General features: G+C 38.4%; 1 protein-coding gene and 1 long non-coding RNA gene across 8 annotated transcripts; both read left to right on the top strand.

The window, feature by feature from the left end:
* The first annotated feature begins 5,300 nt into the window (after positions 1–5,300).
* On the top strand, positions 5,301–11,508 carry LOC105050350 (ATP synthase subunit epsilon, mitochondrial). Its single transcript, XM_010930322.4, has 2 exons — positions 5,301–5,572; positions 11,233–11,508. The coding sequence occupies exons 1-2, from the start codon at positions 5,374–5,376 to the stop codon at positions 11,259–11,261; spliced, it is 228 nt and encodes a 75-aa protein (XP_010928624.1). The 5' UTR covers positions 5,301–5,373; the 3' UTR covers positions 11,262–11,508.
* A 2,006-nt stretch (positions 11,509–13,514) lies between these two features.
* LOC105050351 (uncharacterized) lies at positions 13,515–19,904 on the top strand. 7 transcript variants are annotated; one of them, XR_012133921.1, is made up of 4 exons: positions 13,515–14,229; positions 15,544–15,665; positions 17,288–18,755; positions 19,547–19,904. It is a non-coding gene; the product is annotated as an uncharacterized lncRNA (long non-coding RNA). The 7 variants fall into 7 exon arrangements; XR_012133922.1 differs by lacking the exon at positions 19,547–19,904 and having other exon boundaries at positions 13,516–14,229; positions 17,288–18,564; positions 18,603–19,525; XR_012133924.1 differs by lacking the exon at positions 19,547–19,904 and having other exon boundaries at positions 13,517–14,229; positions 17,288–17,762; positions 18,321–19,526.
* The last annotated feature ends 1,773 nt before the right edge of the window (positions 19,905–21,677 follow it).

Genomic DNA, 21,677 nt, shown 5'->3' with positions numbered 1-21,677 from the left:
CCGCGATCGGCGCCGAATATCCGATCGACTGACGCCGTATCGTCCGGCGCCCGATCTTCTGACACCGACGTGATGACTGACGACGACAGGGCGTGGCGTCTGACACCTGACGCCGGCGCGACTTCTGGCATCGACTAGATGTTCGGATCACTTGGGATTCGTGAGATGTCTGACAACGGATCAGCCGGCGGTACGGTCGGATCTGCACATGCGACAAATCCACTCCCAGTCGCCCGGCCTTGCTACCCGAATGAAGGCATCGGCCAGCTCTCCACCCGACTTAGGAGTGGAGGGGGGCAACTGTTGGGGGATACCGACCGACCGACCGACCGACTATCGGAGGGCCCGACCGGCTGGCGGCCCGACCGACCGACCGACTATCGGAGGGCCCGACCGGCTGGCGGCCCGACCACCGACCGACCGACCGACTATCGGAGGGACCGACCGGCTGGCGGCCCGACCGACTAACCGACGGCCCGACGAACGACTCTGACTGGCCGATCGTAAGTCGGGCGACAGGCCAACGGACGCCATCAGCGGCTAACCGCGGCCATTCCACGGTCCATTCCCGACCGACTAAACCCAGAGGTCCGGTAGCCGACCCACTTGAAGCTCGCCGACCGACGGAGGAGTCCGACGCCACTCTGCTGGCCACCGACCTTGGGTCGGCCGACTCCACCAACCGCCGTACGGCCGCCAGACGTTGTCAGCTCTGACACGGACATGCGGCACAGTTACCTAGGGGCATTGTCCCGCCGAGAGCCGGGTCAACCCTGGTGATTAGACGGCTACACGGCGACATGACGTTTTCACGGCGGCTCTGACAGCCTACAGTGAGTTGACAGTTCCTCACTTGTCCGCGCCATTAATGATGGCGCCATACCGCGCTCCACTATATATACCGGGGAAGGCAACAGTGCAAGGGGTCGATCCGCTCGTCTCTCCCACATACGCAGGCTCGCTCCTCTCTCTCTCTCTCCCTCTCAGAGCTCTCTGTCTGCATTTCACTGTTGCCCAGTCACCTCTCTGACTTGACCGTCGGAGGGTCCCCGCCGGAGCCGCCTCCGGTCAGTGCGGACTTCCTTTTGCAGGTGCACGCTTCCCGGCGATCGGGCAACGAGGCGATTGGCCGCAACAATAGCTTTTTAAAAATCTTGCGTTATTATTGGAATTATTTCATGATCTTTTGAAATGGATATTATTTTCTCGATTATTTTTATTCTGTTGTTTGGAAGGATCCAGCTCATCCTGTACACCAAGCTTCTTAGAACCTTAGGAACCATCCACTTCTCAATTTGTTTTCCTAACATTTCAATAAAAGCCTCTTTTGAACTGGTAGCTCCATCTTTGGAGGATGAACTAGTCGAAGAAGATTTAGATAAAAAATTCATTTTAACTATTATTTAGGATAATCTCTAGACCATCGATGATTTATGCCAGCACCTCAACAACCTTCGCAATGGCTTAACTAGGTAAAATAGCTATGCAACTTGAGGTCATGCAGAGGTTATTCTAGACAATGAGTTTCAACAAAGTTTTTACCTATTTAATCTTATACGGTCTCCCCTCGGGCTCTGATACCACTTAGAATATATATATATATATATATATATATATATATATATATATATATATATATATATATATATATACAATTTGCCAAAAATTATAAATGCATTATTGTATTAAGTGCAAAGAGCAGTGTTCCTCAATGGTGAGCCCTCCTATGAGCAGAACAATTGGCAAAAGATAGAAAATTATAGCAGAGATTTTGAAGTTGGTTGTTATGATAACTCCAAATTTATATACAGAAAGAAATAATACAATAATAAAACTATATTACAAATAGTTGATGTTGCATAGACTTGACTGTGATTCAATTTGTCCAAACTTAAGATCAAGGAGAGTATCTTTGATCTATCCATTGGCATCTAAATGGGTTGAGCTTAGTTTTCCTTTTTGTCTGTTAATATAGTGCTAGAACATCAAATATTGGGGTCAATAAAGATGCTATCATTTGCACTTTATTATATATCTAGAATTAGAAAACATAATCTAAATTTTTAGAGTAATGGCCACTAAAAGTAGAGTTCATAACAAAACAATAGGACCACTATAAGAATCAATATATTTGCTTATATTCTTAATTCATGAAAATTGAGAATACATAAAAATTCTTCTTAGTGTATTTTAGGGATATATTTTATAGTATAATGCCATTGATCTTGGATTCTCATCATATACAAAATAAGTTACTTGTAGATCTCTGGGGATCTTTAGTCATTGGATTATAATCACTAAATATAGTGATCTTAGATCATTGGAATTTACATTACCCTAGAATGAGGATCACCGGTGGGCTTAAATCACCGTAGTAATACCATTTAGGTCACCAAATGCCCCCTTAGCATGGTGTTCTTGCTTAATCACGCTTCTTGCAAATATTTTGTTTGTATATTTTATTTTTTATTCAAATCATGAAATAAAAATTCACAATTTTTTTAGGATTATATAAATCCATATATTTCAATATCTTTTTTTTTTGGTAATATATATATCAATATCTTTTGAAATGTTGGAAGGAACACATAACCCTTTTTTTATTTTTTATTTTTTTAATGAGAGAGTGTAGTAAAATCGGGTGCTCAAATTATTGTAATGGTATTACAATTGAGTTTCCTGAAAATGAGGAAATAATGGAAGTGGAACCAGTTAATTGTTTAAGTTAGGAGTTCGAGGTATTGCAATATAGGGCCAAAGATTGATATGGAGCAACCATATACGTAATTCTGGTTTAAATGCTCTTAAAAATTATTAACTTCATAGTTGTAGTTGTTTAGTTACACTAAAACATTTAAAAAATTTCTTGCAATATGATCAAAAAGATATGTTGTCCAAGCTTTGTTACAACATCGTGCATAAATGCACAAATGCTAGTGAACATACTACCAACTTGTAGAAGCCTTGTATGGTTAAAGTATACATTGAACGTACAATGAATTAGCAAAGATTAACATCAAGGTTAATTTTCTAGAAAGATAAAGAATGCCGACCCTACCGATTAAGATTGTTAGCCGAAGAATAAGATCCTCGAGGATGAGGAATGCCGAGCCAGACTGGTAGAAGAGATCCACTTGTTATCGGTATCAACACAGTAAATAGTTTTAGGAAGAGAATTAACCAGTTGAATGCTTATTTGAGAGTAAATCTGTACAAAGGAACAGTTAATGCATTCTTAGTCAAAAAATCCACTTTATAGCAGACAATACAGAATCATCATTGATTCATTTATAAAAGTATTGTTCATTTTAAACTAAGGAAAAGACTATTTAGGAATTCTTTGATGCATTTGGCTAGTCAAGGGCTTCTGTTATTATTATTATTTTTTTAATGAAACTCATTTAAAGAACCTCAACAAACTGGCTCAAGTTGTGATGCTTGGAATAGACTGAGAAAGACTTATTTACAAGTCTCTAAATAGGCATTAAATTATATTTTGACTCATAAGCTCGCCAAGATGTGCTTGGATTGGAACTCCCTTGTCATCACCGTTGGTGGTTCAACTCGTTTTATCAGGATAGCGAGTGAATGGTATCACCATGAGGCCATTACCTTGTTGATGTTACTTCCAAATTATTAAAAGGAGAAGCAACAATGGTAATAGTTGATATGTAATTGAGACCCGATTAGCATGCTAATTGAATGATTAGATGGTCATCTTGATCATGCAACGATACAACAAACTGTGCTGTTCATGGCGAGCATGGGCTCTACTGGCAACAAGATTATTTGTGCTTGATTCGGCTAAGAAACAAGTTGAGCTCAAACATTCTTTTGATGCTTGATTCATGGATGGGTTCCGCTTGGAAATTTTAGACTTGCAAAAGTGAACAGGAGCTCTAGACTTGAGAATTTGGTTCGTGTGACAAATGATTCAAAATTGAACTTTTCATGTCCAGGGCAATATAAGCTCAAGCTTGATAATGTTTTTTATATGATGGCCAGAAATTAATCAACTTACTAAGCTTCAGCCGTCTACTTTGCACCCTTACAGGAAATACAAGATTTTGCAGCTAAAATTTTGAATTTGTAACTTCTCTTCTCATCACAATTACCTTCAAAAATATTGTTAATGCAGTTTGGGATCAAAATTTTAGGGGTTGTTTGGAATCCTGTGACTGTAGATGTATTGTGGCTCAAAACTACCTCCTTTGGAGGTGAATGTAAATTGTCGTGGGCCGGCCTGAGCTCTGGCCAGGCTTTGCTTAAAATCATCATATTTTCCTTAGGCCTGGGTCCTATTCAGCCAACCCCTCAAGACACCTCCCGCGTCCGAGTTTGGCTCTTGAGAAATTCTTTGTATACTGCCATACGGTCTTGTGGCTGGATTACATACTCATTACTTTTTAATATATAATTTATATTTATATTTTATATTTTTATTTAAAATTTTAAATAATATAAATATTTATTTTTTTTAAAAAAATTATGATATTTTGTATCAATATTATAACATTATGTCTTGAAATTATAATTTTTTATATAAAATATTATAATTTTTTCATAATAATTTTGATATAAATATTTTTATCATTTAAAAATTTTATAATTTTTTTAATAACTAAAATATTCTGTTCTTATGGTATCCTACGAAAAGATTATCACATTTTACGTAAAAAAATTATAATTTTAATACAAAATATTATAATTTTTTTTAAAAATATTTTAATCATTCAAAATTTAAAAAAAATAGAACTATGCGTATTAAATATGTATTGAAAAGTGGTGACTACGTGGCTCAATCAGATAAGACGGTGTACTCCACGTTCGATTTTTTACATCGCAGACGGTGTAGAAAAAATTTCTCTCGGCTCTTATCTCAGTTTTGGACTTCTTCACTATTTTTTAAATATTTTATAAAAATTCTAAACATATTAATTTTTTCAAAAAAAATATTTATATAAATAACTAAATATTATCAATAATCTATAATATATCAAGTTGGCATACCAATAATAATTATCAATTAAATCTATAAATATATAAAACATCAAAAAAAGATCATACAAAAATTCGTTTATTAAATGAATTTATTTTGCAGGCCGGGCTTGAACCAGCTCAGCGGGCGTAAACATTTGGCCGGAGCTTGTCCAAAAGGCAGCACGACAGGTGAACCATCCGGTCGGCGAATAGGTCCCGGTCCGGTCGGTCATGGGCATGAGCGATCACCTCCAACCGGTCGAGCCCTCGCACCAAAATTACGAAATTCCCCTCAGAACTCATCCCATTTTAACTTTTAAGCGACGACGCGAGGGCTTTCGGGAGAGGAAGAAGAGGAGGAGGATTCTTTTCGACGGCGGAGGGTTGACGGCGATGGCTTCAGCAGTGGCCGGATCGAGCGCTGCAGTCCCGTTCTGGAGGGCTGCGGGCATGACGTACATAACCTACTCCAACGTCTGCGCGTCCCTGGTTCGGGGCTGCCTCAAGGAGCCCTACAAGTCGGAGGCTGCAACCCGGGAGAAGGTCCACTTCGCCATCTCAAAGTGGGCCAACGGCAAGCCCGAGAAGCCTAGTGAGTCATCCCCTCCTTTCTCTTTCTTTTTCTGTGTCGTCAGTGATTGAATCTGCTTATATTGGTATTTTTCTACCAAAATTCGTGGAAATGATCCGATGCGTCTTTTTCTGTATATATTTATGTTGATTTATATCGTGTTATTTTTAGATTGTTTTGCTTTAATGTTGATTAGTTTGCTTAGATCGTGTAAATTCTAGGGTTTTGAACCTCAAGGTTAAATCCAGGGAAAGGTGAGGATTTGACGATTTTTAGAGAGTAGAAGAATTTTAGACCTCGGTGATGTTCTGTATTCCAACTCTGGGAGCCTTTCAACAAGTTCTATGTCCAGAGACTACATAGAGCAAGTTACATGTGTGGAATCTACACAATCGGAAGCATAGAGAAAATGAGTAGGTGGACTCATTATTAAATTCAGAATGCTTGGCAATCCACATTTAGCTGTATTCTCGTCCATAGCATGGTTGAGTTGAGGATGTCTATTTTTGGTTCCACACAAACTTGAAACTTTCAGAGGTTGGTTTAAATCATCATTACATACGTTTTTAAAAAGAAAATGCATTTTAAATGAAAAACTACTCCTTTACAATGACATAAACCAATTTAAAAAATGTTGTTTCTTAAAATTCGTTTGCCATACCGTGCCGAACCGGCCGGTACACCCCGTATCGTATCGGACTGACGGGGAACCGGCATGATTCGGCCGATAAATTCGATACACCGGCAGAAGAAAAAAAGAAAAAAAGTGAGAAAGAGAGAGAAAGAGGAGGAGAGGGAGGGAGGTGGGAGCCGTCGGAGGCCAGCTGCGGTCGTTGGAGGGCTTCTGAGCTCTGTATCGCCCGATAGGGCTTTCAAGAGAGTGAGAAAGAGAGAGCCGCTTGGGGGGGAGGAAGGGACCTACCGAACGGACGGTGCCTCCGTCGTGAGGCCTCCGGTGACCGACGAGCCGATGCCGACGGCTTGAGGGCGGTCGAGCGAGCAGAGCCTCTCCGCGGCTCTGCCCCCTTCTTTTTCGAAACAGATGGTCGTTTGTTTCGATTTTTTTTTTTTTTTTTTGGTTTTAAACTCATGCAGTCGGCAACTGGGTTGCCGACTTAAGAGATTTAAAAAAAAAAAAAAACAAAAATCATGAAGCCGGCAAATAGTTTGCCGGCTTCACTTAAAACTATCTTTTTTAAAAAAACTTGCAAAATAGGGGTGACGCCCTGTTTCACGCCCGCAACGCCGCGCGCGCGGACTGCACCCTCCGACGGCTAGTCGGAGGCCGTCCGGCGGCCCCGCTGGCTCCTTCCCCTCCCTCTTTTTCTTTCTTTCTCCTTCTCTCTCTATTTCTCTCTCTTTCTTCTTCCGGTTCGGCTCCGCTTGCCTTTGTCGGTTCGGTATGGTATGAAACTGTACCACCAGCTGGTCGATACGGCCGGCGGTACCGGTTCAGCATACCTTGCTTAAAATAGTTCAAATCAAACTCTGGTTATTTCTATTTACACGGTACATGACATAGTTGTTTGTCTATTTTTAAATGATCCAATAGGCAGATAAGAATTTAGCTTCAAGATTATGTGGTCGATGTAGAAGTATTAAGTGATCAAATTCATTTAGCAAATCATATCCTTTAGGTTGGTTGCTTGGTTTAAAAATACTGTGCGATTTTTGTCGAATTAAAATTTTTTTTTCACTCATGAACGTTTACCAAGGATATATAAGAAAGAAATCATCCATTGAAAGTTGATCTTGGTAAGAAGGAATGTTCATCCAAGTAGTTGCATTGAGATTGGCATTTCTAATTATGGTTGTAGGTAATTAGAAACTCCGAAAAATTTTACAATAATTGAATTTTTGATCTCCATTTCCTTCATATGCTGTCACAAATTAAAAACGTTGGCAATTTTGACGGGTCTCCAGAAAAAACATGGACTGCCAAGGAGGGCTGATATCGCGATAATTTTACACAGTGCATTTGATACTTTTATGAATCTCTCTAATTATTGATCATTCTATATCAATTGGTGGAATTGTGAAGAAAGCCCCTCATCTGATCTTACCATTTGTTTCACTGTCTAGAGGGAAAAACCTCTACATACTTAAAGATGCTGCGTCGATATTGTTCTTTTGAAACATCGAGCCCCATGTACATTTGATCTTTTGAAACACTTGACAGTCTTTAACTTTCTCATTTGGGTTGTACACAATGTCACAACGCTAGAATGACTGAGAAAACAAACTACACTTATTCTTATATAGCCAAACATCTTTTCAGAATATTACTGCTATAATGCCTGAAACTTTTCAATCTCGATCTCAACTCAAAAGGCTTTTGGTTGATAATATTTCCTAAGTTATTTTAATATGCTTGGTCTTGTTTCATAGTTTTAGACCTAGATCCAGCTCATTTAATAACTAAGTTGGACTTTGTATGGATCAATTAAAAATGAGGAACATGACTGGTTGTTTGGCTGGGACAGGGTCAGCCATGATTCTGACCTTGATTTTGGTCCATTTGCTTCAGGGTGCTGGTTGAGGATGGATTTTGGATAACAGATGTCTACCACAAGTGGACTAGGCTCTGGTGGTTAGGGGGGGGAGAGGAAGAGAGAAAGAGAAAGAGAGAAGGGGGCTATTGGAGAGTGGAGGAGCTGCTTTTCAGGTTTTTTGAACTGTTCAGGTTAGCTTGGTCAGATTGGGCTGCAAGCCTGCTACTAGCAGTCCTCATTCTGAGTGGGGTCAATTGTGTCATGTGGAAAATGAAATGACCAAATATAACACGATTAGTTACTTGGATAATTTTTGTACATGGACTTTGAGCTAAAATTCTTGAACGTTATATCCAATTGAGCCTAGTAAGGTCAGGACCTGCACTAGGTCATGTGTTGATCTGACATATATGCAGGTGGGGTTTTACTTAGTCTGGTCCAATTATTTAGATGAACTATCTTGCATCAGTACTCACTGCTTTGCTTGCATAAAAGTGTTCAGATTTGTAAGTCTAGAGAAACATGATTCGCACATTGAAAAAATGACATAGGGTAAATGTGAGAATGTTAAAAAAAAAAAAAAAGAAGAAGAATCATGATTAGCGAGTGTGATCCAGCAAACAAGATAACAGAATTCTCTGAATAGCAAATGAAAAATGGTTTCTATGTTTTCTACCTAACTTGAACTACGGGCACTTGCCTGTTCTCCATTAATCTCATCCCATCAGAGAGCTTTTGTTGAAATGCACACAGACTTGTTATCTTTTTTCTTTTTGTCCTTTTCTGTTGTTATTTGAAAGCAAGACACTTACTATATCCAATAACTTTGTTATCAGCACTATGAATGGGTTCAGGTCAAAAGACATTCAGACAATAAAGCCCCCAACTAACTCTCAGTTTTGCTTAATTTTGGTCAGCTTTCATCTTCATTATCTAGGGGAAAGGTGAGTTTAATTTTCCATTTGAAGGCCCTCACTACTACATAGAAAGCCTTCAGCAAAATTATTCACAAGGTTTGTTGATTGGAATATCATGGTACTTTTTCATCCACCAAATCCATCAACCACCAGATTTCATTTTCTCCATCACAAAAATTTTGCTTTCTTTGTTCCAGCTGTTGTTAGCCTTTAATAAACCCACCTCGAAATAAAATATTTGATTCCTCTCTATTATTGTATTTCAATACTCAGTTTTCACCATTGTTATAGAAATCTTACCTAGAGGTTTAACAAGCTTGCACTTTGAGGTGAGACTAGAAAAGAAAGCCTCTAGCTTTCAACTCAGGTTCACTTTTTTCACTTCTGCGAAACTTACTGCTTCAACTTATTTGCAAGACAAAGAAGCAGCCTTTTTTGCTATCATATCCCTTAAAAAAATTCAGCTTTTAACTTCACCAATTTTTAAATAATGACTATTCTCTTTTATGTCAACTCATTTAATGCATTTTCTGTCTCTACTCTTAGTTTCTCACCAAGTTTTAACACCCTAGCTCTGCTGGATACCTGTGGCATTTTGGCTCATTGATCCTAGATGGAGGCTATCAATCGCGTGGAGAAGCTTATGAGTTGTATAACTAACTACAAAAAACCTATCTTAAGTCATCTAAATTAAATTTTTGATGCTTATGCTTCCAACTACATCAAGGCTTATGCCACATGTTTTGAGGCTAGGGGTGAAAGTGGACTGGTTGTCATCTGTTTGGATCCGTTTTCGTATCTAAATCTATCTGGTTATAGATAGAAATTTTAGCATCCGACTAGTATTCGTATCTGTACTCATATCCATCATAGAAAAATGGTTATGGATAGACAACCACTCAATTTGTATCTGGATATTTGATTCTACTTGTAACCGTGTTTAATTTTATATAGCACTCATGAACTTTTAAGAGAAATATATAATTGTATTAATATGCTATTGACTTGATTTACCATCCATTAAGTAATATATTTGATTCTGTAGTCATAAAGTTCATTTATCTGATTTATATCTGCATTTATAGCTATATTTTTAATATCTGATTTGCATTCATATCCATTTAAAACAAATATGGATATGAATTTTTGCATCCGACTAATATCCGTATCTATATTTATCAAATAAAACAAATATGGATATGGATAAACTGATATTCGATTCGTATCTGATCTGATTTCAATCCTATTTTAGGTTGAACTGCATCTCCTCTGTTTTTCAGCCCTTTTATGTGATTCATATAGAATATGCTAGAAAAGTCGAGTAATTTACCTTCAAACCTGCAATCTCTAACCTTCAGTTTAATTTGTCATTTCCTAATTACTGACCTCCTCTAGCCTATCTTGCTTCTCTACATGATTCTAGACCTGTTCAAATATATACGAGCAATTTGTACAAAGTACCCCCCTATTCTCATAATTTCTTTGACAATCCAGTTGACATAACTTTTGCATTAATATCATAATGGATTCATCCTGTTTACCTCCAATGCATACTCTAGATAGGCCCACCTCATCTCAAAGGGCATGGTAATGGAAAGGCATGAAGTACATTCTCTCATTTTGGTTCTGTGTAGTGGTGGAAATTGCATCAGCCCAAATCCTGCATAGCTAAGTCATTATTATGATCACAACACTGAATGGATAGAAAACTAATGGTGGGGGAAATTCATGGGATATCTGTCAATGGGACTACTATATCCATCAAACTACTATCAGACCTGAACATCATGCATATTGCACAAGTCCCAGATAATTCGGTGTTTACTACATGCCATCTGAATTGCCAGGGAGTTTGCTTAACAAGAATTTATTTGTGCTTGCAACTCATTGCAGAAATCTCAGCACATTTTAAAATGTATTTTATAATTCTAATAGTATTTGTATTTGACTAGTAGTGTTGACAATTTGGACATTACAAATCTAAACCTACTAATTATGTGATATTTAGGTGTTCAAGAGACTGATATATCTCAAATAGTGTACGGGCAGTTTAAATATTACTGCTGTCTAAATGTTATTATACAATGCATGTTATTACTTTTTCCTTTTTTTCCTTAGTTACATAAGAAATTTGTTTAGTTACTGCCATATGATTTGTTTGTACAAGTTCCATATGGATTGACATCAACAGCTTGCACTGAAGTATTGCATGCTTTCAATTCTTTGTTTCGGTAAATCTCTCTCTTTGCTAATATGTCTGTCTGCTTGGTAGCCATCCGGTCGGATTCACCTGAAGAATGAGAGCTGCCCAACTGGGGCTCTGATGGCTTGGTTCTGCCTGTGGAGCTCTCTGTCTTGATTGTTTATGCACTTTTACGAAGCTTGGATATTGTAATCCGGAGTGGCCGTTAGCTGATGAGATGTTTCCAGCATGCAGGCAATAAAATTTTGATGTTGGTAGATATCGAACCAATATTTTTCTTGATGGTTTTTTGGGTTTGGTATGAATTTAGTTATCATTTTAAAATTCAAGTGACCCTTCTGTTTATATATTTACTTTCGTTCTGCCAACAAATGCATGAGCTATATGCACACCCTATAATTCGAATGTTGTAGTTGGCTAAACAGGTGAGCAAATTTTTTTCTCCGACACGGCCGTGCATATCTGATAGTTGGTGCTTCTTAATTTGTGGTGTATGCTCTTTGCTTGGGATCTTACGTTGATATAAATTTTGTGTACAGATAAAACGGAAATGTTCCTAGATTCAGGATTGTTACGGGATTATTGGTTCTGCCTACAGCTAAGTAGCATAACCACATCCCCCAGGAATGCATGCTGTCAAATTTTTGAGTTACTTTATGTATCTTTATGTGTACGCATGGCGGTTGGGACGGAGTGCCCATTTCGAGACATACATGCTGAGGGTTGACAACACTCAAGACAACAAATAGTGATCCATGGTTCCCTTTGAAAGGGAAGATGATGGATGCTAATGGGGACGGATGCTTACCCATGGTTTCCTCTGGAGGGAGATACCAGACACTTTGGAGGACCTGGATGCAAAATGTGGAAGTTTGAAGTTCATAAGATCTACCGGAGGGAAAGCAAGAGCTTTAAACTTATATGAATGCAGGTGCAAAAACAATATGAAATCTGGGCTCCACTGAAAAAAATGTCCCGTGGTGCAAGAAGGGAATGACCGAGTAAGGTCCATAAAATCGTAGCTCCGCTTTTAACCTCTCAGCTGCCCTAGCACTGGAGTTTACGGACAGAAAGTCGACAATAAAAAACGTTAGCAGACTTGAATCCTCTTTCGCTATGTGGGGTGCCAGTAGAAAAGAAAATATTTTGATTTGAGAGTTGGGCTCTGTACCCTTGCTTCAAGACATAGACTTCTGGCATTTTGAAAGTGGTGTAGGTGGCTAGATGGCAGTCCAGTATCGTGGTGTTTCAATGTTCATTAATTGTCTCTCGAGTCCCAACCGATCATAATCCAAAGGTAACGGAAATGTAAAAATCCAGTTTTTGCACTAAATCCTGATGCACCAATATGACTGGGTTGGGAAACAGGATTTGTCCATTCCCGGCAACCCAAAACAATCGAGTTGCTGTCTGAGAAGGATCGAAGTTTGCATTGATATTTCAGGATAGCCAACATTATATTTGAAGGCAAATCATTAACCGTGGTTAAATAACTTTTTAGACAATCAATAATCAACGGTAATTCTCCTCCAATTCTACGATTTTGCTTTAGAATAGCTGCTTCTCTTCTGCCTTGTGAGGTGAAATATCCATAAAAAAGCTAACAATATGGTTGGATCGCGGCATGTATAACTGTTGCAGCAAGACTTTGAGAGGATGTTAATGTGGATGTGGTGGAGCTGGACACCATCCGAGACTCAAGACGTCGAAGAAAACCTGTAATGGAAGTCTATGCTCATTAAGAATATTTTGACAGAAGATTCTCAGATGCTTAAGTTAGCTGGAGCTCTGGAAATATAGAAATAAAAAAAAGAGAGGTACGGGAGAGTAGAGTGCTATTTTTTTGATTTAGCTTGCTTATCTTGAGGTTTCTTTCATACTTTTTTTGTATAAAGATAGAGCTCGGAGGCTGTTAGCCCTCTAGACCGTTAAGTCAAGTTCTGACCATTTAATGGAAGACAAATTTCATCGATCAATCTTTAGATCAAGATTGTTAATCGTGATGTTTGTTACGGACTTCACCCGCATAAGTAGTCGAGTCGATGGTTCTGCATCCAATTTTGGTATGATTTCACTAAGTCGCTTTGGACACATCACAAAGAAATTGATCAACAGGTTACCTTCACAACAATAACTAATCATATAGGAACTACTATTTTGAAGTATGTAACTAATTTTTTTAAATTTTTTTATATATTTTATTTTTTTAATTCACATAGATATATTTTTATGAAATTGGTTTATTTTTTTATTATTTTTTTTAAAAGAGCATCTGTAACAAAAAAAAAAAAAAAAAAAAAAAAAAGGCATCCAGGTTTTTGTTTTTGGTGAACCATCCTGGTTTTTGTTAGAAAGATACTCACAAAAAATGGTAGCTAATCCGGACGATCAATGAGATACTTGGTAATTACCTCCCATCCCGAGCCCATCTTCCATGGCCTATCCATCGGGCGTCCGGCCTCCATTCACCACTCGGTGTGCCCGCGGGAAGACATCTCCCTCCGGCCAGCCGGTTTTCCTCCTTCGAATTAAAAAAAATCTTAAAGGTGAAGGAGAGGAGAGGGGATTCTAGTTCTTTGTAAGAAAAAAATGTAGTTAATCTTGGAAACTTTAATCCTTCCGTCCTGGAAATAATTTGATTTGATATTCTTCCTCCATTTGATCCATTTCTTGCTCGCTTTCCGGATGTCGCGATCGTCGTTCAACAAGCCGGAGTCGCCGGTGGCGGCGTCAGCGGAGGGGAGACGACGATGACGAGGATGTCGCTCGTGGAGTCGTTCCGGGCGTGCAGGATCACAGGGGCGAGGCTCGACAAGGAGTATCTCCGCCGGAGGATCACTATCCCCGACCGCCTCAGGGTCGCCATGGCCTAGGCCATCTGGTCCGGGGATCCTGCCGCCACCGCGGGCGGCGGCGTCGGTGGAGGAGGTGGGGGCGCACGGCCCGTGCCTCGGGGACGACGACGAGCCGGAGGAACCCATTATCGTGTTCCTTAACTCCCGCAGCGGCGGCCGCCACGGCCCCGTCCACAAGCGCCACCTCCAGGAGTTGATGGGCGAGGAGCAGGTCCCCGAAACGTATTCTCCTGCTCCTTCTCCTTCTCTCATTCATTCTTTGTTACAATGGATTTAGTATAGAAAGAATGCTGTTGCTCCGTTCTCAAGAAATGCAGTAGCTTCTCTTCGCTTTCCAAAAGCTCGAGATACCTTGTTGGATTTAATGTACTTCTCGTTTCTTTGAGTTAATTATTTCTAGGACGTAAAGCTGTAGAAATTATGCATGAAGTTATTAAATGCATGACTTAGCGGGGGAAGAGATTTCTCTTTTGTGGATTACAAGATATGGTCAGTTGAGGATCTAAACAAAGTAGTGATAGGAGAATGTTCAAATGGTTGACAAGAGAGAATCGTAGAGGAGCAATGTTAGATGATCTCATGGGGGAAGAATTAAAGAAAAATGATTTGTTTATTATTATAGATGGCAGAAGAATGAGATGTGGGCATTCAGTTATTCAAAGCTGAAGCGGTGAAAGGATGGAAATAATCTTGTCCATGATGAGAAACAACTTTTTGTAGACCATGTCTGCAGGCACAAGTGGGAGAAATTATCTTTTTGGATCTATTATTCTGAAAATGGAGAAACAAATGATACGTCTTTTTAAGAATTAGAATGGCCAAGTGAAGCATAGATATGTTTTGGAGTGTAGTTCAGTTGCATAAATTTAAAATTCATATGGCATACAAATTGCAAAGATGTAGGTGATGCTGTGGATGTCTTGTAATATCTTGAAATAAAGATTTAATATGAGTGTCTAGATCAACTTTAAAAGTGCATTCCTAAAGGATATATGGGATGGAGAATTGATTGACATGAAATTGTCACGTCCAACAGGGACAAAAGGGGGCTGTAGTAAGCGGTTGGTTTGGATTTGTATTTTCAAGGGTTAGAGGAGGGAAGGCCAGAAAACCCAGATGAAATGTCAGAGAAAGGCTGGAAAATGCTGAAATTGTTTTTTGGATAGGCATAAATTCAAAAGGCAATTTATAAATCTGACATTTAGTAAGTATATGAAAAATAGGTTTTTATATACGCTAGTTGTCATGCAATTCCTGGTATGATGTTCATAATTAGTTATAATAGGACTTTTCAAGTCTCTTATGTTCATTGATCATACACATGTTAATGTTAGCATTTAGTTGATCATAAATTGTACTTATCTTTGGCCTGCTTATTTGTGTAATGTTGAAAATTTATTTCCCTGCTCATTGGTTGGCTGGGCTGCAATGTCAACTAGATTATATACAAGAGGTTATTATTTTTTTAAGAATTTATATGCTAGGAGTTTTGCTCACAGCTGTTTCTTCATTATATGTAATGCAGGTTTTTGATCTTTCAATGGTGAAGCCTTCTGAATTTGTGTACTATGGCTTGGCTTGCTTGGAGAAGTTGGCTGCTCTTGGAGACCATTCCGCAAAGGAAACTTGGAGAAGTTGAGAATAATGGTATGTTTGATCAGGTTAATTATAGTTAACTATATGTGAGCTTTCTCTCTTAGGAGTTAGCTTGTGCATCACATTTTAATAGTAGTGAATTCTTTATCTGGCTGCTAGAGGTTAGCTATGGTATTATTTTTTGTACATTTATTTAAGTTACCATATGCAATAAACGTTTTCTGTTTTCCTAATCATATATTCACTTTTCCTAATCATGTAAACATGTGAAAGAGTTTGCACAAATGCTGATTTTTGTTGGAAGTATGTTGTGATCTGCCATTGGTGATAGTTTGCTTTTAAGTGAAGAACCAGGCAAGGAAACAATGTCGTTTGTGGTACTCCACTAAACCATTAAGCCTCAAGGTGTTTCTAAATTCTAATATGTATGTCCATTTATAGCTGATTGGGTTTGTACTAATTTGAAGGAAGTGGTCCTGGTACTCAGGATTTCTCGAGACATAAAAGTTTAACAATTTTTTATTTTAAATTTTATTTGGTGGATTTGGCAAGCTTTTATACAATGTCCACTGGACTATCCTATTACTTTCTGCACAAGCTTCCTAGTGCCTATCATGGTGGCTTATCCAGGGGCCAATACTAGGGCTGCAAATGATCCAAACTGCTCATGAGCAGCTTGAGATTGGCTTGGTTACAGCTTGGTCTTGGCTCAGTTAGAAAACAAGCTGAGCGCAAGCAGAATTTCAGGGCTTGGCCCAAAAGCAAGTTGAACCTGAACATAAAGGGTTGCAGAATATATCAGAGGCTTGGCTTGGCTTGGGTGGAAGCTCGGTCGAAGCCTTTTCAGAACTGAGCCTGCACACCTTCCTTCACACTCAGCTCAAGCTCAAGCAGAGCCCAAACAACTCTTCCATAAAATGAGCCTAGCCCAAAGTAGCCTATTACTTGGGTCGGCTTATTTTGTTTGCAGCCCTGGCCAATGCCAATTGTACAAAAATTTCTACCTTGTCCATACCTATACTTTGAGCTATTTCATCAGCGTGTAGTTGCTTGAGAAAACTAAAGAGATGATAGTTGCAAGAGTCAATGTTGCTGCATTATAACTTAGCGTGTATCCAAAATTTGTGTTAATTTTTTTACTTGGGTCGATTATTCTCAACTTTCTAGCAATTTTTTGTCATCTGTGGTAAAGTTGCTTGTAGAATTAATACAACAAACTGTCTGACATTTGGTTTTGGATAGTGCATTAATATTATTCTGGTCTGTTGGAAAACTTTGTCATGTTATTAGTTAATATGTCATGTTACAGTACAAATTGTCCTACAATAAACCATGAAGTGTTTCCTTAAATTTAATTCACCTTCTTTTCTTAATTTTTTTCATTTAATTCTGTTTTCCTGTTTATTTTATTAGATCAACAAATTTAAATTTATAGGATTTTAAAATGGAACTGCCTAGGTTCCTTCTTCTTCCTAAGCAAATATGGTCCCATTGCTGCACACATGCCGTGACCTTTTAGGTCTTTTGCTAGCTAGCTTTGTTTGAACTCAGGCATTTTCTCTGTATTCAATATTTGAACTTTTAAGTAATTGACTGTTTTAGTCTTCAAATATCATTTGTGTTCTCTTGATTATTTGATTCTGAAAATGCAAATTCTGATACTTGTTTTGCAGGAATGAGAACAAATGTGAATATGTCGTTCCGTAGTTGGCTTTCCTGCTTTTAAACTGCATGTTGTTAACTTGACAAAGTGCACAAACTTTTCAGGAGCCTCTTGCAGGGGTATACTATTTAGTGGGATATGTTGATCTCAAACTGGTAGTTTTGGATATGTTGATCTCAAATTCTGTTGTAACATATTTGTTAAATGGGGAAAATTAACTTTTGTTTAATATGTTGCATTGTCCTATGTATTCTGTGATTATGAAATCATATTATTTTACTGGGAGTTTTGTAATGACGTTCCACCATAACTTTGTGATTATAAGATATATAATATTTGAATCAATCTGATTACGTGTTTCAGGCTGCAGCATTAGATTGGAAATCAGAGGTGGGCAACGGAGAGATGCTTATATCCAAATGGATGGGGAGTCATGGAAACAACCAATGAGTATGAATTATTCAAGTTTTGTGGAAATAAAATGGGTAACATTTCAGTCACTCATAATAAGTGGCGAGTGATTCTAATGGTTTATTGGATAAGGGACATATCTTGAGGATGCAGTGACATAGAAAAAATGCAGGCATGGTTTGCTGTTACCTGATGGTCATTTTTTTTATGGCCTCATTACTGAATTACTGTCTAGGAAAGCTATTTGTGAAGCATGCTTACTGTTTTAAATTGGCTTAGGTTCAGAGTTTCTAGTTTCACATAGGGGGACTGTGATATCCAAATCTAGCATTTGGCATCATTGTTTGTTTGCCCTTCCACTAAAATAATTAAGTGGGATTCTCTTTTCCTTTTACATTTTACTCCTTTTGCTGAATCTTTAAGGAGACAATAACCATTTGACTAAAAGCCGATGTTCCACTCCTTGCATTTACTTGGTTTGATGATCCACTATCTTGCATTTACTTTGTTTATACTTTATAATATACCTGGAGAACACTGAAGTTTAGATCCTCAATTAGCTTAATTATCATATGTATTTGCCATTTCTTTAAATCAAGTTCGCAAAGACCTTTTTATTTTTCTTTTTGTAGGCACCTTTGCTCAGTGGGTGGCATCTTTAAAGCAGGGAAAGTGCATTTGGAGGAACATGCCCACATCCTGTTGCCCCTTGAGTTTGGACAACGAGGACTTGTCAATTTGCGGTGACTGGACGAGTAGATGCCTATCTGTCTGTCTGCAACTTTCTCCCCACCCATTCATATAGTTGATTTGGACCACGTTAAACCAAAGGGATTGAATATAATGGAGAATTGGCTTTTAAATTTCATTCTAAAGGTGAAATCTATTAAGACTTCCATGGTTATGGGACGCAGAGGATGTATGACATCTATTGAAGGGGATGTACTTTATAATCCTTGCAATGTAGCAGAAGCAGAATGAAGAGTTGGTCCTTGCGTTAGTTGAAGATTTAGCTGAGTACCATGAAACAGTGTGCCTGAAGGTTCAGAGTGTTTCTGGGTTGATTGGTAAATGTTTTGAGTCTTTTGACCTTTTGTTTGATTTTGCTAACCATTTATCTGCTTTGCCAATCAGATGAGCATAATTATGTAATTTCCTTAAAAAAAATTATAGCTTATGTAATCTTACCATGTTTGGATCAAAAAAACAATTGTACAATGTTACTGGAAGGATGTGGCCTCCTGGTTTTTGTTACCCCTATGCGTCAGTTGGAAAAGTATGGAAGATTTTCTATAGTTATCATCAATGCATTCTTATACATACGAAAGTTTCTATTGTAACCAATCACTAGTCTGTCTGTCTGTTGCCATGTAATTGTCATCCTGGGGACCCAAGCGTGGGGCTCCTTGTGAGTGGCTGTCAATACTCTCTTGCATCAGACATCTTCGGTGATTGCCAAATGCAGGTTTATATTGACCTACATTATATGGTGTTTGCTTGTTTGTGATTCGTTTTTAGGTGGCCGGTACAGGTCGCCCTGTATGTTATTATTCTTTATCTGGCATGTAAGAGCAAGATAGCACTGACAAGTTCCAGAAAGCCATCTCATCATTGAATAAACTCATCTAAGCTTTACAGTCTATCAGCTATTTTTCTAGACGTTCATTAGTGTGCTTATTTAAGTATTGTCATGTGATTGTCACTACTGGTGGCTTGAAGTTTATTTGGAGGAAGTGGATGGCTATTGGAAGCTCTCCTCTATTTATATGCTTTACTTTCTTTTGAAGGTAGCTGGTGATTTTGACCTGCTTGGAATTTACGATTTGTTTCCTTGGTTTACTTGGCTTTCTGTTGTCAGGACAGAGACAGGTTGGGCAAGAAACTGACCTATTCTTCCACTTTCTTTGGATGGGGCAGCTCAGCACCTATACAGCCTTGCCAATAGGAGCAACCCTGTTTAGATGGAGCAGGAAAGTATACGTGGTGGGGTGCACCATAATATAAAGACAGATCATATGTCATCATCGCATAGTCCTCCCTAAAGTAGTAGGTGTGTGATTTTTGAAACATTGAACAACTTTCATCCTAATATTATAATTAAAAGTTGTGTATATTTTTTCCATTACCAAATTATCATGACATTCTCATCGACATAGTTTTGTTTGGGATAATACTGATTAGGTGATTCTGATGTTGACCTCATGTAACAATCTGCAACTCAAACTATGTCTGGCTACTGATTTTTCTTTGAACTTGTAGCCACAATATCTGAACCAATTTAATATTTATATATCTCGGCTTTTGTGGACATCAGGTCCTGATATAAATCTGTAGATGAAAGAGGGGTGAACTGCAATGAATTGACCTATGATCTAAGGAAGTCCTTTCTTTTTTTTTTTGGTTTTTCTAATGAAAAATCCAACGAAGTCTTTAGGAACTTTTCTTTTCTTGTTATGTACATAGCCTTTAAGAACTTTTCTTGTCTAAGGCTGTGTAAGAGGTCGAGGTTTCGAAATTCCAATATCAAGAAAACCTGCTAAAGTGCCTTTTCAGACCTTAAACCAGGGGATGAAACCAATCATTATCTTTTACCATCCGATATTACTACTGAATATGAACCTGACATATGTTTTTGACATTGAGAAATTTGCAATTTAGTCTCTCAACGTCAAATCAAATGTCTAAATCTGTTTCTCCAGCATTTTCTAAGGCTTCATCTGGTTGCTATTAGAGACTGGAAAATGAAGTAAATCAATAGGATAGGAGAAAATTAAAAAAAAAAAAAAAACATAAAAATTAAGAAGCCGATCTTGTTTATTTGAATTGAATAGTCTATTGTGATCAAAATAATTGAATAAATAGTCGTTCAGACATGAGCAAATTATTTTTATTTACCTGTTTGTTTTATGTTCTCTCAAATTTATTTAGCCAAAGCAACGAAACATGTCTAGGTTTTAAATCTTCCAGATTTATTTATGAACTTCCATAGATGTCTCCAAAACTAGAATTCCTAAATTAAAAGTCCATGTACACATGATGGCTTTGTGGCGACTCTGTCATGTTCAAAGAAAAAAAAAAAAATCTGCACGATAGCTAAAAATTGTATTTGTTCCTTTTCCTACATCCATTCTCCAGACAACCTAACGTTAGTGTGTGACGTGACAGACTAGTGGTCGTCTAAACAACGAGACCCATGGTCATGTTTGTTTTCTCAAAGTACTCGTCCCACTTAATTGCCATCTGCGAGGTTGGTGGTGGCCACGGTGTCATCTATGATGGAGGCAACCAAAACCCGGAACGGTGCTGCCCACTTCCATGCCGTAAGCCAAGGCTATAATTCCTACGAGTGGTACCAGTACCACCACAAAACCATACCCAATTCCTAGATTCAACTTTGAACCTGAATGCTAGACCTAATTTGAGTAACATTACTTGGCAGTCCCTGGCTGTTTCTATCCTCAGCCAACACACAAACAGGAAATGGGCATCCACAGGTGCCAAGAAGGTCATGACAGGTCCAATTCTTTCGGTTTTTTTTTTTTTGGGTGGTGGTGGTGGTGGTGGGGTTTTGGTTAAGATTTTTCTGTTGTTTGTTGTTATGCTTTGAATCCATGATGATTCAAATGGAGCCCTCACCTGGTGGGCGCCTCCGCGCTTTGGGATTCCCCTTGTATCCACTTCCCTCGATCCCGTAAAAAGGTGGAATCTTTTCCTCCTGTTATGCAACAACCTTGGAACCTTGCCTGAGTGGAGACATCATGGGTCTTGCATGTATAGTTTTTTCTGAAATGGGGCATCCACTTTTCTCAGATATTGTTATTCTAATTGCCTGTATTTGGACATTATCACCTAATCCGGTCAAGAAAGGGAACATGTGTTGACATAATGCTTACATTATCGCATATTTTTGCACATCCAAGAGCTCCATTAAATAAAAGAGCGGAGTAAATCAATCACACACACACATTCCAAAATTTGGTAGACTAAAT

Source organism: Elaeis guineensis, chromosome 8 (assembly GCF_000442705.2).
Source record: "Elaeis guineensis isolate ETL-2024a chromosome 8, EG11, whole genome shotgun sequence".
Classification (NCBI taxonomy): domain Eukaryota; kingdom Viridiplantae; phylum Streptophyta; class Magnoliopsida; order Arecales; family Arecaceae; genus Elaeis; species Elaeis guineensis.
The sequence above is the reverse complement of the archived record's forward strand: the minus strand, read 5'-3'. Positions and strand labels throughout refer to the sequence as shown.